Source organism: Notothenia rossii, assembly GCF_949606895.1.
Source record: "Notothenia rossii genome assembly, chromosome: 2".
NCBI lineage: Eukaryota > Metazoa > Chordata > Actinopteri > Perciformes > Nototheniidae > Notothenia > Notothenia rossii.
Genome location: NC_136904.1, coordinates 59555841 through 59571120, shown reverse-complemented (window position 1 = coordinate 59571120; position 15280 = coordinate 59555841). Strand labels below are relative to the sequence as shown.

Sequence of the window (15280 nt, the reverse complement as noted above, 5' to 3'; positions counted from 1 at the left end):
GGCATCCAATAAACTGTGAGTGAATGTTTTAAAAGGGCACACATTTTAGATTTTCTTTCAAACGTCATGGTGTCTAGGTTGTATTGTTTACAGTGTACAGTTCTCAGTGCAAAACACAGCCCCACCTAGTGTCAGCAGAAAGTATTAAAAATAATGATTACAACAAATAAATAAAAGATATAAAATATATTTTAAGATAATGTTTAATCATCTGATTCGTCTGTACATTGCTGTTTTAGTATGTGTATTTCTAATTAGTGTCTACAGTGTGTGCCTATTGAGCTGTTTAGAGCCATGTGGGACAAAACCCGATCATGCCCCTCCCTCTCACTGTCTTAAGTGAACGGTGACTGTAAAAACTACACTGCGCATGCTCAGAGTATTGTCCTATTTAATGTGTGTGGCAAAAAAATAATGACCATAGGGGCAGTGCACTGAGCTGCCATCCCCACCATACGTCATATCACATAATTCAGAGCTGATTGGCTGTAAGTATGTGTGCCGCGAAAAGTGTGGTGTGTGAAGAGGAGACGAGAGCTGCAGTAGAGGTTTCTCTATAGAGCTCCTGCGGTCACGTGACTTTTGGTTATCAGCCACCATTTTGGCAGTAAACATGACGACCGGCGCCAGCGTTTTCCTACCGTGCGAGTATACATCTCATTTTAATTCAAGTGAAATTCGGCTTTATAGTACAAAATTAGAAAGATTAAATATAAGCGACCCATATAATGCACCCGGTGTGCTTTTCAAGAGCATAACCTCCTGCTCTGAAGACGATGTACCCGACTTGCGCTACGCGGACATCCACAGCTATCTTGTAAGCTTTCCATCAGTGTACTCAGGAGACTCCCTCAGAGCTTACAAAAGCTTGGAGGCTTACAAATGGTGTCAGTCCGGCTTCGTAAACAACATTCAACTGTGGAGTCTTACATCCAAAAACTTCGGCATCATCACTGCAAGGGTAAGTATTAAATTATTCCAGTTTGATAGGCAGTGTCACGTTAGCATTGTTTGTTTATTAGCTTGTCTAGCTACGGCAGTGTCACGTTAGCATGTTTGTTTATTAGCTTGGATAGCTACTGCAGTGCGTCTGAAACTAGTTTGTATTTTTGAACATACTCAACCAAAGTGGCTGGCGTTTTTAACCTTTATTTATCTATTTTTGAATTTCATATATAGGTTAATCACTCCCAAAGGCTTAATGAAAGTCAACTAAAGCCATGGGTGGTGGTCAGGAACGACGGTGTTGTGCTGGGAGCCCACTACTACTATTATCACTCTTTCTCCCTAAAAAATAAGAAGGAATATTTTCAACACGGGTTTGTTTACCACTAGCTTGCTACAAGCTAACTGGCTAGGCTGCACCAGAGCCACACTTGTTGAGTTAAAAAGGGACATCACAGAGTCCGTTAGCTATAATAACTGGGTGCTAGATTCTACTTCGGTAAAAATTAAACTGACCAGAAACTTTTTGTAGCATTGTACTGTATTCCTTCACCCACCTGATATGAAGTGATCACTGCATAAGCGAAAGCAAACGGCCGGGGGGTCCCATCTTTCAGTCTTGTTCAGACGGCTCCTGGCTCTTTTAATCGCTGCGATCCACTTTTCCCTCCTCTCCGCGTCTTTTGGAATGCGATAATAAGATACACCTTTCTTCTTCCCACGCCTATTTGTGCAACCTGGTGCACAGCAGTTATCCACCATCCTCGACAGTCTGCCAGTGCCTGCCAATGAATTTACTGACGCGATTACTGCCAAAATGGCTGCCCCCTTCGTTTCTCGTCACGTGACCAGCATATGTGACATCATCCGCAGGAGCTCTATACTCAAATTTCCCCTCCTCGAGACTTGGTGCCGCCCACAGGAGATGCGAGCGGAGGACTGAGGAGGGGGAAAGAGGAGTGGAGGCAGCAGGCGGTTAGAGAAATGAGAACTCCTCTCCTCTGAGCGGTCATTTTAAAGAGACGTCCAATGATGACAGGAGGCACAGCAGCACTCTGATGGACAGATGTGTTCATGACGACTTATATATATTTACTTTTAATTCATTGACAGTGCGGTATAATGAGACAATAACAGGCTACAGATGCGGACATATACACACACACACACACATATTTATATAATATATACAATTTCAGAATCAAACAAGTATGAGAGCACTCTCATAATAACGTAACACAATCAGAGACTGGATATATCCCCCCCCTCCCCCTCTCTCTGGTCGCTGAAATGGGGAATTGAAATTACGGGCCAAAAGTTGTAAAAATATTAAAAGTAAGCATATGACACCAAACCAACTGAGACCCGTCTATCTGCCGCATCTACGCACTGTACAACACCTACACAGTACACTGTACCTAGGGTTGCCACCTTTCAGAAATAGAAATAAGGAACACCCCTCACGCCGCGCGGGTGTCCGAAACTCCTGAAATGCATAGAAATATATCTATTTTTTATATGAACCAAAATGCTTTGATTTAAATAATTGACATGATTTCACATACCATAATAGCCTCTGGGCCCTGGGGTCACTTGGTGGTCAGTAAGGAAGGGGTAGTCAAGAAAGCATTTACTGTAGTCATACTTAGTTTAAAGTGCTTTATTAGCAATGAACTTGTAAACTTGTATGTTTAAATACATACTGTGCATAGGCTGAACTAGCCTGAACCTGAGAACAGCACCTAAATTAAATAAGCTACAATAGAATGTGCTTTAAGTGTAACATTTGAACCTGAGCATAGCCATAGTAAATTAAACAAAGCCTGCCTGCATAGGGCACGTTAACTGAAACAGAACAGCACCTAAATTAAATAAGCTACAATAGAATGTGCTTTAAGTGTAACATTTGGGAACAATTAAACTTAAGGCAGAAAACAATGAAATGAAACACACTTGTAAACTTGTTACGGGTGATTAGACTGACCTAGGCTGAACTTGAGCATATGCTAGTCTGTATTATATGCATATAAAGTGCTGTAACAGCTGTAACAAAGCCTGCCTGAGGACTCTTTTACGAATCATCTTAAAATGAAACACTTTTGTGAACCTGTTATGATTATCTGATTGAACAAAATGACAAATGAAAAGATTGATAACATCACTCCTTGAGCCAAGTCTGAACCTGGCCGCATACCCTCTGCTTCATAACTGGGAGCCACCAGTGGAGTCAAGATACGCCTAAAGAAAGTGCATAACATAAAACTAATAAACAGATAAAAAATAAAGTGCATAGCTTCCCTCAACTCCTTTATGTCCTTTTTTTTGTTAGAACAGGTTTAAACAGTCCCCTCTCTTCCTCACTTCTTCTTCCAGGAGTACTTCTTGTTACTTCTTGCAGCACTGAGCAGCTCCTTGTCTTTCAGAGCTGTGGTGTGGAACTCTGGACAGGTCTGCTCAAAGTTCAGAGTAATGAGGAGCTCACTCCTGATGAGCTCCACTGAGCACCTGCTCCTGCAGTCACTCCACTTGTTGGTCATTCTGGAGAAGATCCTTTCCACGTATCCAGTGGATGCTGGGATGCTCAGGATGTGTCTCATGATGGAGAGCATGCTGGGCACATCCACTTCTTTAAACACAGCCATCCACCTCGCAGCCACACCCTTGGACTTCCATGCATCAGAATATTCTTCTCTGAGCCTCCTCAGGATTGTATTGGCTGTGGTGCACTCATCGTAAAGCTCATTCATCTTCAATTTATTGATGAGGTTGAGTTTGGTAGCCACCTTCTCAATTTGATTAAAGGTCAGGTTGCCATGTTGGAGTAAGAGAGGCTGCAGTGAGAAGAGCCAGTTCTCTTCGGAGAAGTCGAACCATTTCTCAACATATGAAATGGCTGTATTGAGGAATGCAGTGAATTCGGCCCTTGCCATGTGTGCGTCATGAGGGAGGAGGCGCTGCAGCTTTTGCCTTGTTAGGTACCCATAGAACTGGTCGTCTCGTCTCTGTATGAGCTTTTGCCTGAATTAATCCATGATGGAATACAACTCAACACAGGTGGTTCTATTGCTCTCCAGGCTCTTTACTACTTCCTCAAAGAGGGAGAGTATATTGTTGCAGAAAAGAAGGTAAATCTCCACAATGTCTTCATCTTCCACAGTTGAGTCTCTGTTGAGCTTTAACAAAGCTTGCACTTGCTTGGGACACTCGTCTCCTAGACTGATGAAGTACGACTTCAGTGCAGTCCAGGTCTGCATCAGCCGATGGATGGCTGGATTGAGGGAGAGCCACCTGGTTGTCACATGTCGTAGGATCTCTTGGAATTCAACGTCACAAAACTCACAAAATTCTTTGAGTGACTCTCTTCTTTTTGCTGAAATGGAGAAGTGGCCATAGACCTTCAGCACAACATTCTCCACATCTACAGTAAGCTTGTCAAGGGCGTGCTTCACTGTGTTGTGCACTATGTGGGCATGGCAGTTTCCTCGCAGCAGATCGTTTTGTTTTCTCTTCAGGTTGGTGAAAACAGAGTTGTGAATACCATAATTGACATTTGTGTTGTCAGCACTGAATGCAGTCACTTGATCCATTGACAAGCCAAATTTCTCAAGGGATTGTTCCAGGAGAGCTACAATCCCAGCAGCTGACTCATCTGGATTCTCTATGAAGTCCAGCATTTTGTTGGTGACACCAGACTCTGGAGTGAAGTACTGGACAGCAAGGGGAAACATCTTCCTGTTCCCTTTATTGGAAGCATCGGTCTGTATGGAGAATGGGAGGGGTGGTGATGTTAAGATCTTGAGAACATCACCCACTGCCTTCGGGGCCAGGACGTCTTTCACCAGTGCCTCTTGCTTTGTTCTCCCCAAAGTCATCTTCACCATTTTGGAATCAGATAGAGTCTTTTGATTGAGCTTGTGTCCACAGTCAGCACTGTTGTAGCTGAGGTTATGTTTTACTGTGTGGTATACCTGTGTCACCTCAGCTGCAGTAATCTAGAGGGGGGAATGGGATGATGTCAGATTATTACTTTCATATTGTTGTCACTATTTATTTTATTTATCAATCAATCAATCAATCGTATTTATTCACAGTATTTATTTGCTGTTAATCTATTAGGAATAATTTCAAATGAGCAGCATTAGCATAACAACATAAGAGTTCTGATTCTGAATCAGAGATGTTCTTTATGGTTACATTTCATTCTATATTGATAATATTAAATACACGTTTATTTAATAGACTTTAAAATCATATCGGTATGATATGGGACCAGGGGTGGGTAGAGTCTCTACCCACCCCTGGTCCCATATCATACCGAATCAATCTCAGGAGATGTTTCAGCTATGAAGAACTGTGACACTGGTGCTTGGCTCCTTTGTGTTCTGATATTTCTTGAGTGGAGATCCCCGGCTGCGTGCTGTTTGACATCAGACAGCCCACCGTGCGACACTGAAAATGTTCTGCGACATGCTTTGCAATTTGCCTTGTAGTCATCTTCAGGGACCCTATCAAGCCACTGGTTTGCCTCTTCCCATTCTCGTCTGTATTTCTGTTGTCGGTGTTTCCTCTTTTGAGGACGAGGTGGCGTATCTGAAGACATCTTGCATTTGTTTTTAAAAATCACGCCGCGACAGAGCGGCGTAATGACGTAACGTAGCGAGCGTAACGACGACAGGCAGCGCAAAGGGGCCGGGCCGGGCTGACAGGCAGACAGACAGGATTTGGCACAGAGGCAGAGCAGAGAGGAGAGTCCGCGGAAGGTCTTGCGCACCTCCCGCCAACATATTTTGCTGTTTTTAATATTTCCTGTCCTTTATTTTGTTCATTATTGTTAGTTCAGTGTTCACGTGTGTGTGTGACAGACGTGCATGGGACAGATTGTGAAAATACGGGACAAACTTCGTTCCGTATTGGTTCAATACGGAACGCAACATTTAATTCCCAATTACGTAACAAATACGTATTTCAAGGAACGGGTGGCAAGTCTAACTGTACCACACACACCTACTGCTCCTAAAGCATAATCAGGCTATAGCCGTTGTGTATTTTATTATGTGAAGCACTAAATTAGAAAAGGTCTTAGAAAAATATTGACTCTTTGTTTGTAGATATCTACTAAACTACAGCATACAAATACAGAAAGTAATGTAGGCCTGTTATACTGAATGATATATATTTTACACACTGCTCTGCTTTCTGCACGGACCTCACAGCTGTTCTCACTGTAAACATCGCGTTGCGATGAAAGCAGTTACTAGGCTTGTTTGAGACAAGCGAGACCTGCGCAATTTCGATCAACGTCTTGCTAGTGCGTTGCACGTTGCAAAAAAGAAATGCAATAATTTTATAATTTTCGAATCATAAATCTAATCGATAGATTTATGATCGATAGATTTATGATTAAAAAATTATAAAGGTGGGGTAGACATGTGGAGATTATCCGACTGAACAAAACGTGATCCGTCTCCCAAATGTGTGTCAACCACAGACCTTATTTTGAGCTATTTCCCCAAATCCTATGGAGAAATTGCATTGTTTTTTTGTACCATCAGTGTTAATTTTGGCAGCTGTTTTTGATTTAGTCTTAGTCTTTAGACGAAAATGGTTATTAATTTTTGTCAAATTTTAGTCATTCCTATCCTTCATAGTTTTAGTCTAGTTTTAGTCGACGAAAACTCAAAACGTTTTAGTCTAGTTTTCGTCGACGAAAACTCAAAACGTTTTATTCTACTTTTAGTCGTTGAAAAATTACATTTTAGTCAACTTTTAGTCAAAATGTTTTCTCTCTTTAAAGGCCATGTAATGCATCTAACACAGGTGTTTTTTAACATGTAGTTTAGATATCACCAGAATAAAAATAAATAAAAATGTTTAAAGTTTGGTCATAATTAAATGACATATACGTTAAAAACCGATGTTGGTTCCGAAGTTTGCCGAGTACGCCCCCGATCACTCCCGAATGAGCGGTGACGTCACACGTGGCAAACATTGCCATTTGATCAAATCAGTCCAAATGGCAAGCAACGCGACAACTTCAGACAGCGACAGCGAGAGCGATCATTCAAGCTCAGATTCGGTGGGTTATCTGGATTCAGTTACAGAAGTAGAGAGTGAACCAGCTAGCCTTTCACTTCAAGGCATCTTGCCTTATCAGTACGAGCCTCCTGCCCGGCAATCGAACAACGAGGCAGAAACTTGTGAAAGAGAAGCGGATTCCGCAGCCGGCGAGACTCGAGTCGGCAATACTGAATGGTAAATTCTGTTTTATTTAATTTGACCTGCACTAAATGTCGATCTTAATTTGTCATCTGTTCCTCACACGTCCGGCAGATATTGTTTTTTTTTTAATGTTATGTACAATATTCTGGTGTACATGTCAATGCTGTGAAAGCATGCCCACTGCAGATGAATGTGTATGCTGCAGAGAGATCTGGCAGGTGATGGAACAAATAGACAGTTTGCAACCTACTGACCAGATAGCAGAGTCCTGCATCGGGTCGGGTATCCGCGGGTACCCGACGGGTGACCCGCAAAAAAGGTGATTTGCGGGTGGTATTTTTTCAAACGCTTTTTTCCGGGTTCGCTTCTGGATAAAACAAAGATGATGCGGGTCCGGTTGCGGGTGTTGCATAATAAATATATTTAAACAATAATAATTTAGTTTAATGTTTAAATCCTCAGACCTCTCCTCCGTGGGACCGAGCATAATCATAACCTCTGCAGCGCATCTATCTGCTGCTGAGCGCGCCACATTCTGAATGGCTGAGGTGAAGCTCTCTAGCGGAGAATACACCATTTTCAATAACTCTTCTTCAAGAGCGAAATCCAACGTCTGGGAGGCTTTTGGTGTCAACCTAGATGGAGAAAATAAACAACATCCCAGGCTTTTTGAGCCAAATATGCAACTGCGTGTGTTAATAATTGCACGTTGTCACTGCTTATATATATGCGGGTTCGGGTCGGGTTGCGGTAAAAAGGTAAAAATAATAAAGATATTCAGACGTAATTCATTTTTGGCCTTACTTATTTCACTTCAACTTTTATATATTTCAGTCACTAGGCAAGTTCACTGTACTCTGGTGACATTTAGCTCAAGCTGGCATAACACCTGTAGTAACTTAATTCTGACCCGAGTTTTGTGCACAATCTTCCAGCACCCATGATCAATGTTTATAGCAATCAGGAAACATTCACAGCTCACAACTACACATCGCTTCCCCATCATGAATTGTTAGATAAAAAAAGTTTAGCGAGGTCCGGTTACACATATGTTGAGCGAAAATAGCGGAAGGATACAAAACAAACAATCCAGACGAGGCTGGTGTTTGCCACGTGTGACGTCACACAGCTGGGTTAATGGCTGGCAAGCTTTTCGCTACCGGAGCGGAATAACACGGGAAAGTGGCACACATTTCATGTTATTTGGGGGGTATTTATGGAAAGAATCATTGATGTTGATATGTCAAATGAAGCAGTGGAAAGTGATGAAGCGATTTATTAACACAGAATAACATTTATTTTGGACATTACATGGACTTTAAACCAATTCAGTTAGGCAAATACAGGTAGGCCTATCTGAAATTGGAATCAATGTGACAGTATCAAGTGTTGAAATTCGTAAAGCAACATTTCACTCTCTTAACACTTTACTTGTGTAATATCTAGGGATGGGTATCGTTGAGGTTTTCTACGGCACTACTAGTCTTATCGATACAGCTTATTGATCCGGTACTTTAACGTATTCTTTTATTTACTTTTTGTTATTTTTTAAAGGGAAAAACTAACAAATTGTTAACCAAATTAATTGCTTTATTTAAATGTGAAATGAATATAATTATGTTAAAATATTGTACTGTACAATGTTGAGGTACTTTACTGGAGTATTTAAATGTGTTGCTACTGTGTTTCTACTCCACAACATGTATTTAATACCTTTAGTTACTTTACAGATGTGGATGCATGATGTGAAAACTAATCAAGTGTTAAATCAGACTTTAGTTCCACCTGGAGTAAATCCACAAGCTACCCTGCAGTATACAAATTCATTCAAACTTGAAGGACTCCAGCATGTGTCCCACTCCGTTCTGAACGCTCCGTCCCCGGCAGATCTCTGTGTGCCGCTGCAGCGTGTCTGTTAGGCCCCGCCCCCCGCACACAGAGAGACACAGGGAGATCGCTCTTCTGGAGTGAAGAGAGCGGAAATAATGATATTGCAAGTTAGAAACGTAAGATGCATTTTGACAGACAAGACGGACAATTGGGGGGAAATACCCTGCATTTTGAATGTCCGTTAGTCCACCATTAACACCTTAGTCCCGTCTTGTCAACGAAAACTAAATATACATTTCGTCAAAGTTTTCGTTATCAAGAATCTATTTTTAGCTCGTCATCGTCTCGTTTTAGTCATGTAAAAAAGGTCGTTGACGAACGTTTTTCGTCATAGTTTTCGTTGACGAAATTAACACTGTGTACCATGTACCAAGGAACCCATGTGCAGCTTACTTCCGGGTTTTAGGAACGCGTCACTGTGGCACTCTATAGTCGCGTTTTAAAGTTAAGCACCTCTAGTGGTCGTGTAAGAAACAACAATTTGCGGCAATTGCAAACGCTCCGCTCCACTCTGCTAGCTGCTCCGTGAAGCTACAGGCACTCTGCCTGCTTACTTCAACAAAATACAAACTTGAAGAAAACAGAATCATATAAGTACATCAGGTTTCATAGAGCTAAAACATTTCAAGTGCTACTCAACTGGCTTTAGATAAGCCAGTCCTTTATTAGTATATAAGTGCTTTCTTAATAATTCTATCGCTCGAAGTGGAGTCGAAAGAGATGAGTTTTCAGTCTGCGCCGGAAGATGTGTAAGCTTTCTGCTGTCTTGATTTCAATGGGGAGCTCGTTCCACCATTTTGGAGCCAGGATAGCAAACCCACGTGTTTTTGCTGATGGGAACTTGGGTCCCCCTCGCAGTGCGGGTGCAGCGAGCTGTTTGGCTGATGCAGAGCGGAGTGCACGTGCTGGGGTGTACGGTTTAACCATGTCCTGGATGTAGGAAGGGCCAGATCCATTCGCAGCATGGTACGCAAGTACCAGTGTCTTGAAGTGGATTCTAGCAGTTACCGGAAGCCAGTGAAGGGGGCGGAGAAGCGGTCGTGGTGTGGGAGAATTTAGGAAGGTTGAAGACCAGGCGAGCCGCTGCATTCTGGATGAGCTGCAGAGGTCGGATGGCACATGCAGGTAGACCAGCCAGGAGGGAGTTGCAGTAGTCTAGGCGTGAGATGACGAAAGCCTGGAGCAGAACCTGCGTCGCTTTCTGGGTCAGCTGGGGACGTATCTTCCTGATGTTGTAAAGAGTGCATCTACAGCAGCGGGTTGTTGCAGCGATGTTTGCAGTGAAGGACAGTTTGTTATCTAGGGTCACACTCAGATTCCTTGCAGTCTGAGTCAGGGAAACAATAGAGGCGCCGATGTTAATTGTTATGTCAAGGGTGGGACAATCTTTTCCCGGAAGGAAAAGCAGTTCAGTCTTGTCAAGGTTGAGCTTGAGGTGGTGAGCAGACATCCACCGAGAGATGTCTGCTAGGCAAGCAGAGATGCGTGCGACGACCTGGGTCTCTGAGCAGGGAAAGGACAGAATTAATTGGGTGTCGTCAACGTAGCAGTGGTATGAAAAACCATGCGGGCTAATGACAGACCCGAGCGAGTTTGTGTACAGGCAGAAGAGGAGGGGACCGAGAACAGAGCCCTGAGGGACCCCTGTAGTTAATTGACAAGGGTCGGACTCCGACCCTCTCCAAGTAACCCTGTAGGTACGGTCTTTGAGGTATGAGGTGGGGAGGGAAAGTGCAGAGCCTGAAACTCCAAGTTCTTGGAGAGTGCGAAGGAGGATCTGATTGTTCACCGTGTCGAATGCAGCAGACAAGTCCAGAAGGATGATGACAGAGGAGAGGGAGGCTGCTTTAGCAGTGTGCAGTTCCTCAGTGACAGCGAGGAGGGCATTTTCTGTTGAATGACCTGCCTTGAAACCAGACTGGTGTGGATCCAGCAGGTTTTTCTGATGGAGATAACAGGAGAGTTGTTTAAAGACAGCGCGTTCAAGTGTTTTAGACAGGAACGGGAGGAGAAAGACAGGCCTGTAGTTTATAACAACAGACGGGTTGAGAGTGGGTTTCTTAAGGAGAGGGTTTACTCTTGCCTCCTTGAGACTGTTCGGAAAGTGACCAGAAGTTAGAAAAGTGTTGATGAAATGGGTGAGAAACGGTAGAATATCAGGAGCGATAGTCTGAAGGAGGTTTGAGGGGATAGGGTCCAGAGGACAGGTGGTAGGACGGGCAGAGGTAACGACGGTAAGAACCTCACTTGGAGAGAGAGGGGAGAAGGAGGTTAGTGTGTGGGTGAACGGCGGGTCTGGTGACCCAGCGGTGAGTAAAGGTTAGTCAGAAAAAGAAGAGCGAATATCATCAACCTTTTTTTCAAAGTGGTTAACAAAGTCGCATGACAGAAGGGAGAAGGGGGAAGGGGCTTTAGGGGGGTCCAAGAGGGTGGAGAAGATGGAAAATCGTTTTTTGGGGTTGGAATAGGAAGATTGGATCTTATCTTGAAAGAAAGTGCTTTTTGCCTGAGAGATCGAAGCAGAGAAAGAGGAGAGGAGAGCCTGATAGGTTAGGAGGTCGTCATGGTGTTAGGATTTCCACCGTTTCCGCTCTGCTGCCCGAAGGATGGTTCTATTAGCACGCAGTGCGTCATTTAGCTAGGGAGCAGGAGGGGACTGACAAGCCCGCCGAGATGTGAGAGGAAAGAGAGAGTCCAGAGAGGATGAGAAAGTAGAGAGGAGAGTTTCTGCAGCAGACTTTGGAGGCAGGAGTTGGAACGAGTCAGAGGAAGGGAGGGCTGAGAGCACAGATGAGGCAAAGGTAGGATCCATCGAGAGGGAACGGAGGTTACGGCAGACAGGTGCAGAATTAGAAGAGATTAGTTTGTTATGTTTGGAAAGGGGTAGAGAGAATGAAATGAAGAAGTGATCGGATGTGTGAAGCGGGTTTACAGAGAGGTTAGAAGCAGTGCAGTTCCTTGAGAATATGAGATCAAGGACATTGCCAGCTTTATGATTTGGTGGGGATGGAGACAGTGAGAAAGCAAGGGTGGTTAAAAGAGATGTTAGTTCAGATATCTTCCCTGTCTGGAGGTTGAAGTCCCCGAGAAGTACAGCGGGAGGGCCAGTTTCAGGGATGTGTGAGAGGAGATTATCTAACTCCTCCAAGAAGTCTCCCAAGGCGCCTGGTGGACGGTAGAGAACAACAATGGTTCATTGTATAGGATGGGTTACTGTGATGGCATGGAATTCAAAGGTGGAAGGAGTGAAGTTAGGTAGCTTGAAGAGGGAAAAGCTCTAGTTGGGAGAGAGCAGGAGACCAGTGCCACCTCCTCTGCCAGAGGGTCTGGGTGTGTGGGAGAAGGAATATGCTGTGGAGAGAGCTGCTGGGGTGGATGTGTTGGATGGAGTAATCCAGGTCTCCGTGAGAGCAAAGAAATCCAGAGACTGCAGGGAAGCGTAGCCAGAGATGAAGTCAGCCTTAGGAACAGCTGACTGGCAGTTCCACAGGGCCCCTGAAACTAGATGTTGGATCTCAGTGGAGCATGTGGGATAGACGAGAGCAGGCCGGTTATACCGATTAGGAGATACACGGGGCCAGTGATAGTTGCGAGAAGACACATAAACAGGAATGGAGAAAATACAGATGATTATAGCATGAGGGGCTAAAAAACTAAAGAAAATAAAATAAATAAAAAGAAAACACCAGCTATACTTAGCTCAATCTGAGTAGGATTTGCCTCCCTCGTGACTCCCGCAGGACTCTAATGTCTTTGTCAGTCTTTGAGTCCCGCAGGACTCTAATGTCTTTGTCAGTCTTCCTCTGTCTGACGCTCCAGGAAAGTTACCTAAAATCGCCACCTGATTGCTGATTTCTCACAGCTGTGGGGCCACGCCCCTTTAATTAGTTAACTTTTTGCAGCTGGTGGCCCTCAAAGCAAATGTAGGCCCAATCCCAAACCAGTCCCTCGACCCTACCCCTCCGTGACGGAGTGAACTCCGTCTGTAGCCACACTCGCAGCTCAACGAGACTCCCTCCTGTCAGATGGAGGGAGTAAATACAGCGGCAAGCTTTGGGACAGCCTCCCCTCTCTACGGCAGAAACAGGAAATGCCGTAACTGTATGTAACAATGGTTTCAAATCAGCATCTATTAGACAAAAAATGTAAATTAATAACTCAAATAAAACTCCAAACATATTTTATTGTGTTTTTGTAAAGCTCTTTTAGTTTTAAACCTGATGTTTATAAGCTTCTTAGTTTTTTCAACAGTCTTTAAATATAAACAAATTTATAATAAAATGCACACATTTACCTTTTTCTAGACTAAACACAGGTATGATCCTAAGTAAAAAACATATGAGGTTATCATGAGGTTGTTAACATCGCAGTTTATCAGTGGATGTTTGCTGGAACTACTTGTAACAGCGTGTTTCCTGACGGACACACACAGCGTGACTCCGGTCAGGTAGAGACCGGTCTCAAGTCAGCACCGCTGCAGACTCGCTGTTAGAGGGCTTGATAGCCCACTCCCCCACCACACCGCTCCACACTTGTTGCTTTGGAACAGCCCTCAATATGGCGGACCCTCCGCGTGAACGGGCAAACGGAGGGGTAGGGTGTAGGGCAGGGTTCCCCAATTATATTTACCAAAGGGCCAATTTTTTTCAAGCATGACAAGCTAAGGGCCAAAATGCTATGTGTCACTAAAAGTTGTTTTACACTATGTGCAGATGTTACCTCTATTATAATTGTTGTAGTAGTGGCAGTAGTAATTAAACAAACCCTGTGTTGAGAGTAAAGGAAAAATGCATCCTTGAAACAAAATTAGACCGAAATCAAACATTTATTAACAATAATAATAAATAAATGCTTTAACAAATACAAATGATTTTGCTGTGGTCTGATGGGGCATAACAATAAAACAAAAATAAAAAACAACAGAGTGAACTCTGATCAAATAGTCAGACAGGTCCACATCCAATTCAGCAAACACTGTAACACACACACACACACACACACACACTCTCTCACTCTCACTCTCACTCTCACTCTCACTCTCACTCTCACACACACACACACACACACACACACACACACACACACACACACACACACACACACACACACACACTGGGAAAGACAGGAAGACAGAGAGAGAGTTTCAGTTAGTTACTTTTATAATGTCGTACCAAATTCACCACATTATCAGTTTTAACATTTTTAAATATGTGTACCAAATAATATCAGGCTGTAAATAACAAATAGCATTGTTTTTTTTTTACTTTATTTTTAATATATTATTTTAATGTTGTATTCAATTTAACCAGTTTGTGGGCTGTTGTTAAAAGCCCTGCATTATCCAAGGTTTTTTATCTATCATATTAATAATTTGTTTTTAATTACGCTGCGTAGCATTTTATTTAGGAAATGAATGTACATATAAAATATAACTATAAAATGGTTATTTTTGTCTTAATAATTATTATACCACAATAGAATTGACAAATTGCAAAAATAAATTGATGTTGTTCACTCAGCAATCAGTGAGAGAAGTGAGAGCGGCGGGATGAGGCAACCTGTCTGATGTTGGGCTTGTATTCTGTTGTGGCAATCCTGAAGCACTGTCCAAGATGTGCACTGGAGAGTCTGTTCCTGTCCTGGCTTTTGATAGCATTCATTGAAGAAAATCCTGATTCGCAGATGTATGTTGAGGGGAACATTGTGAGTAGGAACATAGCAATAGCTCTGGTGTTTTTGAAACGAGCTTGGGGAACCATGTTGATCCAAAAGTCACACACTGGTGTATCCTTGTGTTGAGCTTTCAGCAACTCAGAGCTTCCCATCTCTAAGACCTCCATCTGAAGAGCTCCCTCTTCTATGGAAGGCACCAGCCTTTTGGCCTCTCCAGTCCACTGCCCGTCTGCTGACACAGAGAATGGCTGTCTGAGGAAGAGGAGGATGTCACGTGAGATTTTAAGGGAGCTTTCAAATCGCTCCTTGAAGTTTTCTGCCAGTTTTGACACAAAATCCTTCATTACTGGATCTTCCGGCATTTCATTCTTCTCGCAGTGCTCACGCAGACGTGGAAAGTGCAGCTTCCTCCCATGAATATCTCTCTCCAAAAGGTGCAGCTTTGACCGAAAAGCTTCAACCGCCTCGTACATCTCAGCAACAGTGTGGTTCTTGCCTTGCAGCTGCAGGTTAAGGTGATTTAGATGAGACATGATGTCACACAAAAAATGAA

At 43.3% G+C, this 15280-nt stretch overlaps 2 protein-coding genes across 5 annotated transcripts in view; one reads left to right on the top strand and one right to left on the bottom strand.

The window, feature by feature from the left end:
* Positions 1–340: 340 nt before the first annotated feature.
* LOC307029978 (uncharacterized protein) overlaps positions 341–15280 on the top strand; it is a 51011-nt gene continuing 36071 nt past the window's right edge. Inside the window, exon 1 of one of the 4 annotated variants that reach the window (XM_079666185.1) lies at positions 341–961. In XM_079666185.1, coding sequence (XP_079522311.1) covers positions 614–961 — 348 coding nt within the window. In that variant the 5' untranslated portion in view covers positions 341–613. The remainder of the gene's footprint in view (positions 962–15280) is intronic. The other 3 variants (XM_079666184.1, XM_079666186.1, XM_079666187.1) reach the window with 3 other exon arrangements.
* LOC307029977 (uncharacterized protein) lies at positions 2591–9806 on the bottom strand. The gene is made up of 2 exons (XM_079666183.1): positions 5261–9806; positions 2591–4937 (listed from the first exon to the last, which is right to left on the bottom strand). Exons 1-2 carry the CDS (start codon positions 5543–5545, stop codon positions 3969–3971), a joined length of 1254 nt encoding a protein of 417 aa, XP_079522309.1. The 5' UTR covers positions 5546–9806; the 3' UTR covers positions 2591–3968.

What these genes read in the sequence shown, in the direction of transcription:
- LOC307029977 (XM_079666183.1), bottom strand. Translation starts at nt 5,545, where the DNA reads ATGTCTTCAGATACGCCACCTCGTCCTCAAAAGAGGAAACACCGACAA. An exon ending in CATCTCCTGAGATTGATTCG is followed by an intron (nt 4,938 to 5,260) that starts GTATGATATGGG and finishes TCCCCCCTCTAG; the next exon opens with ATTACTGCAGCTGAGGTGAC.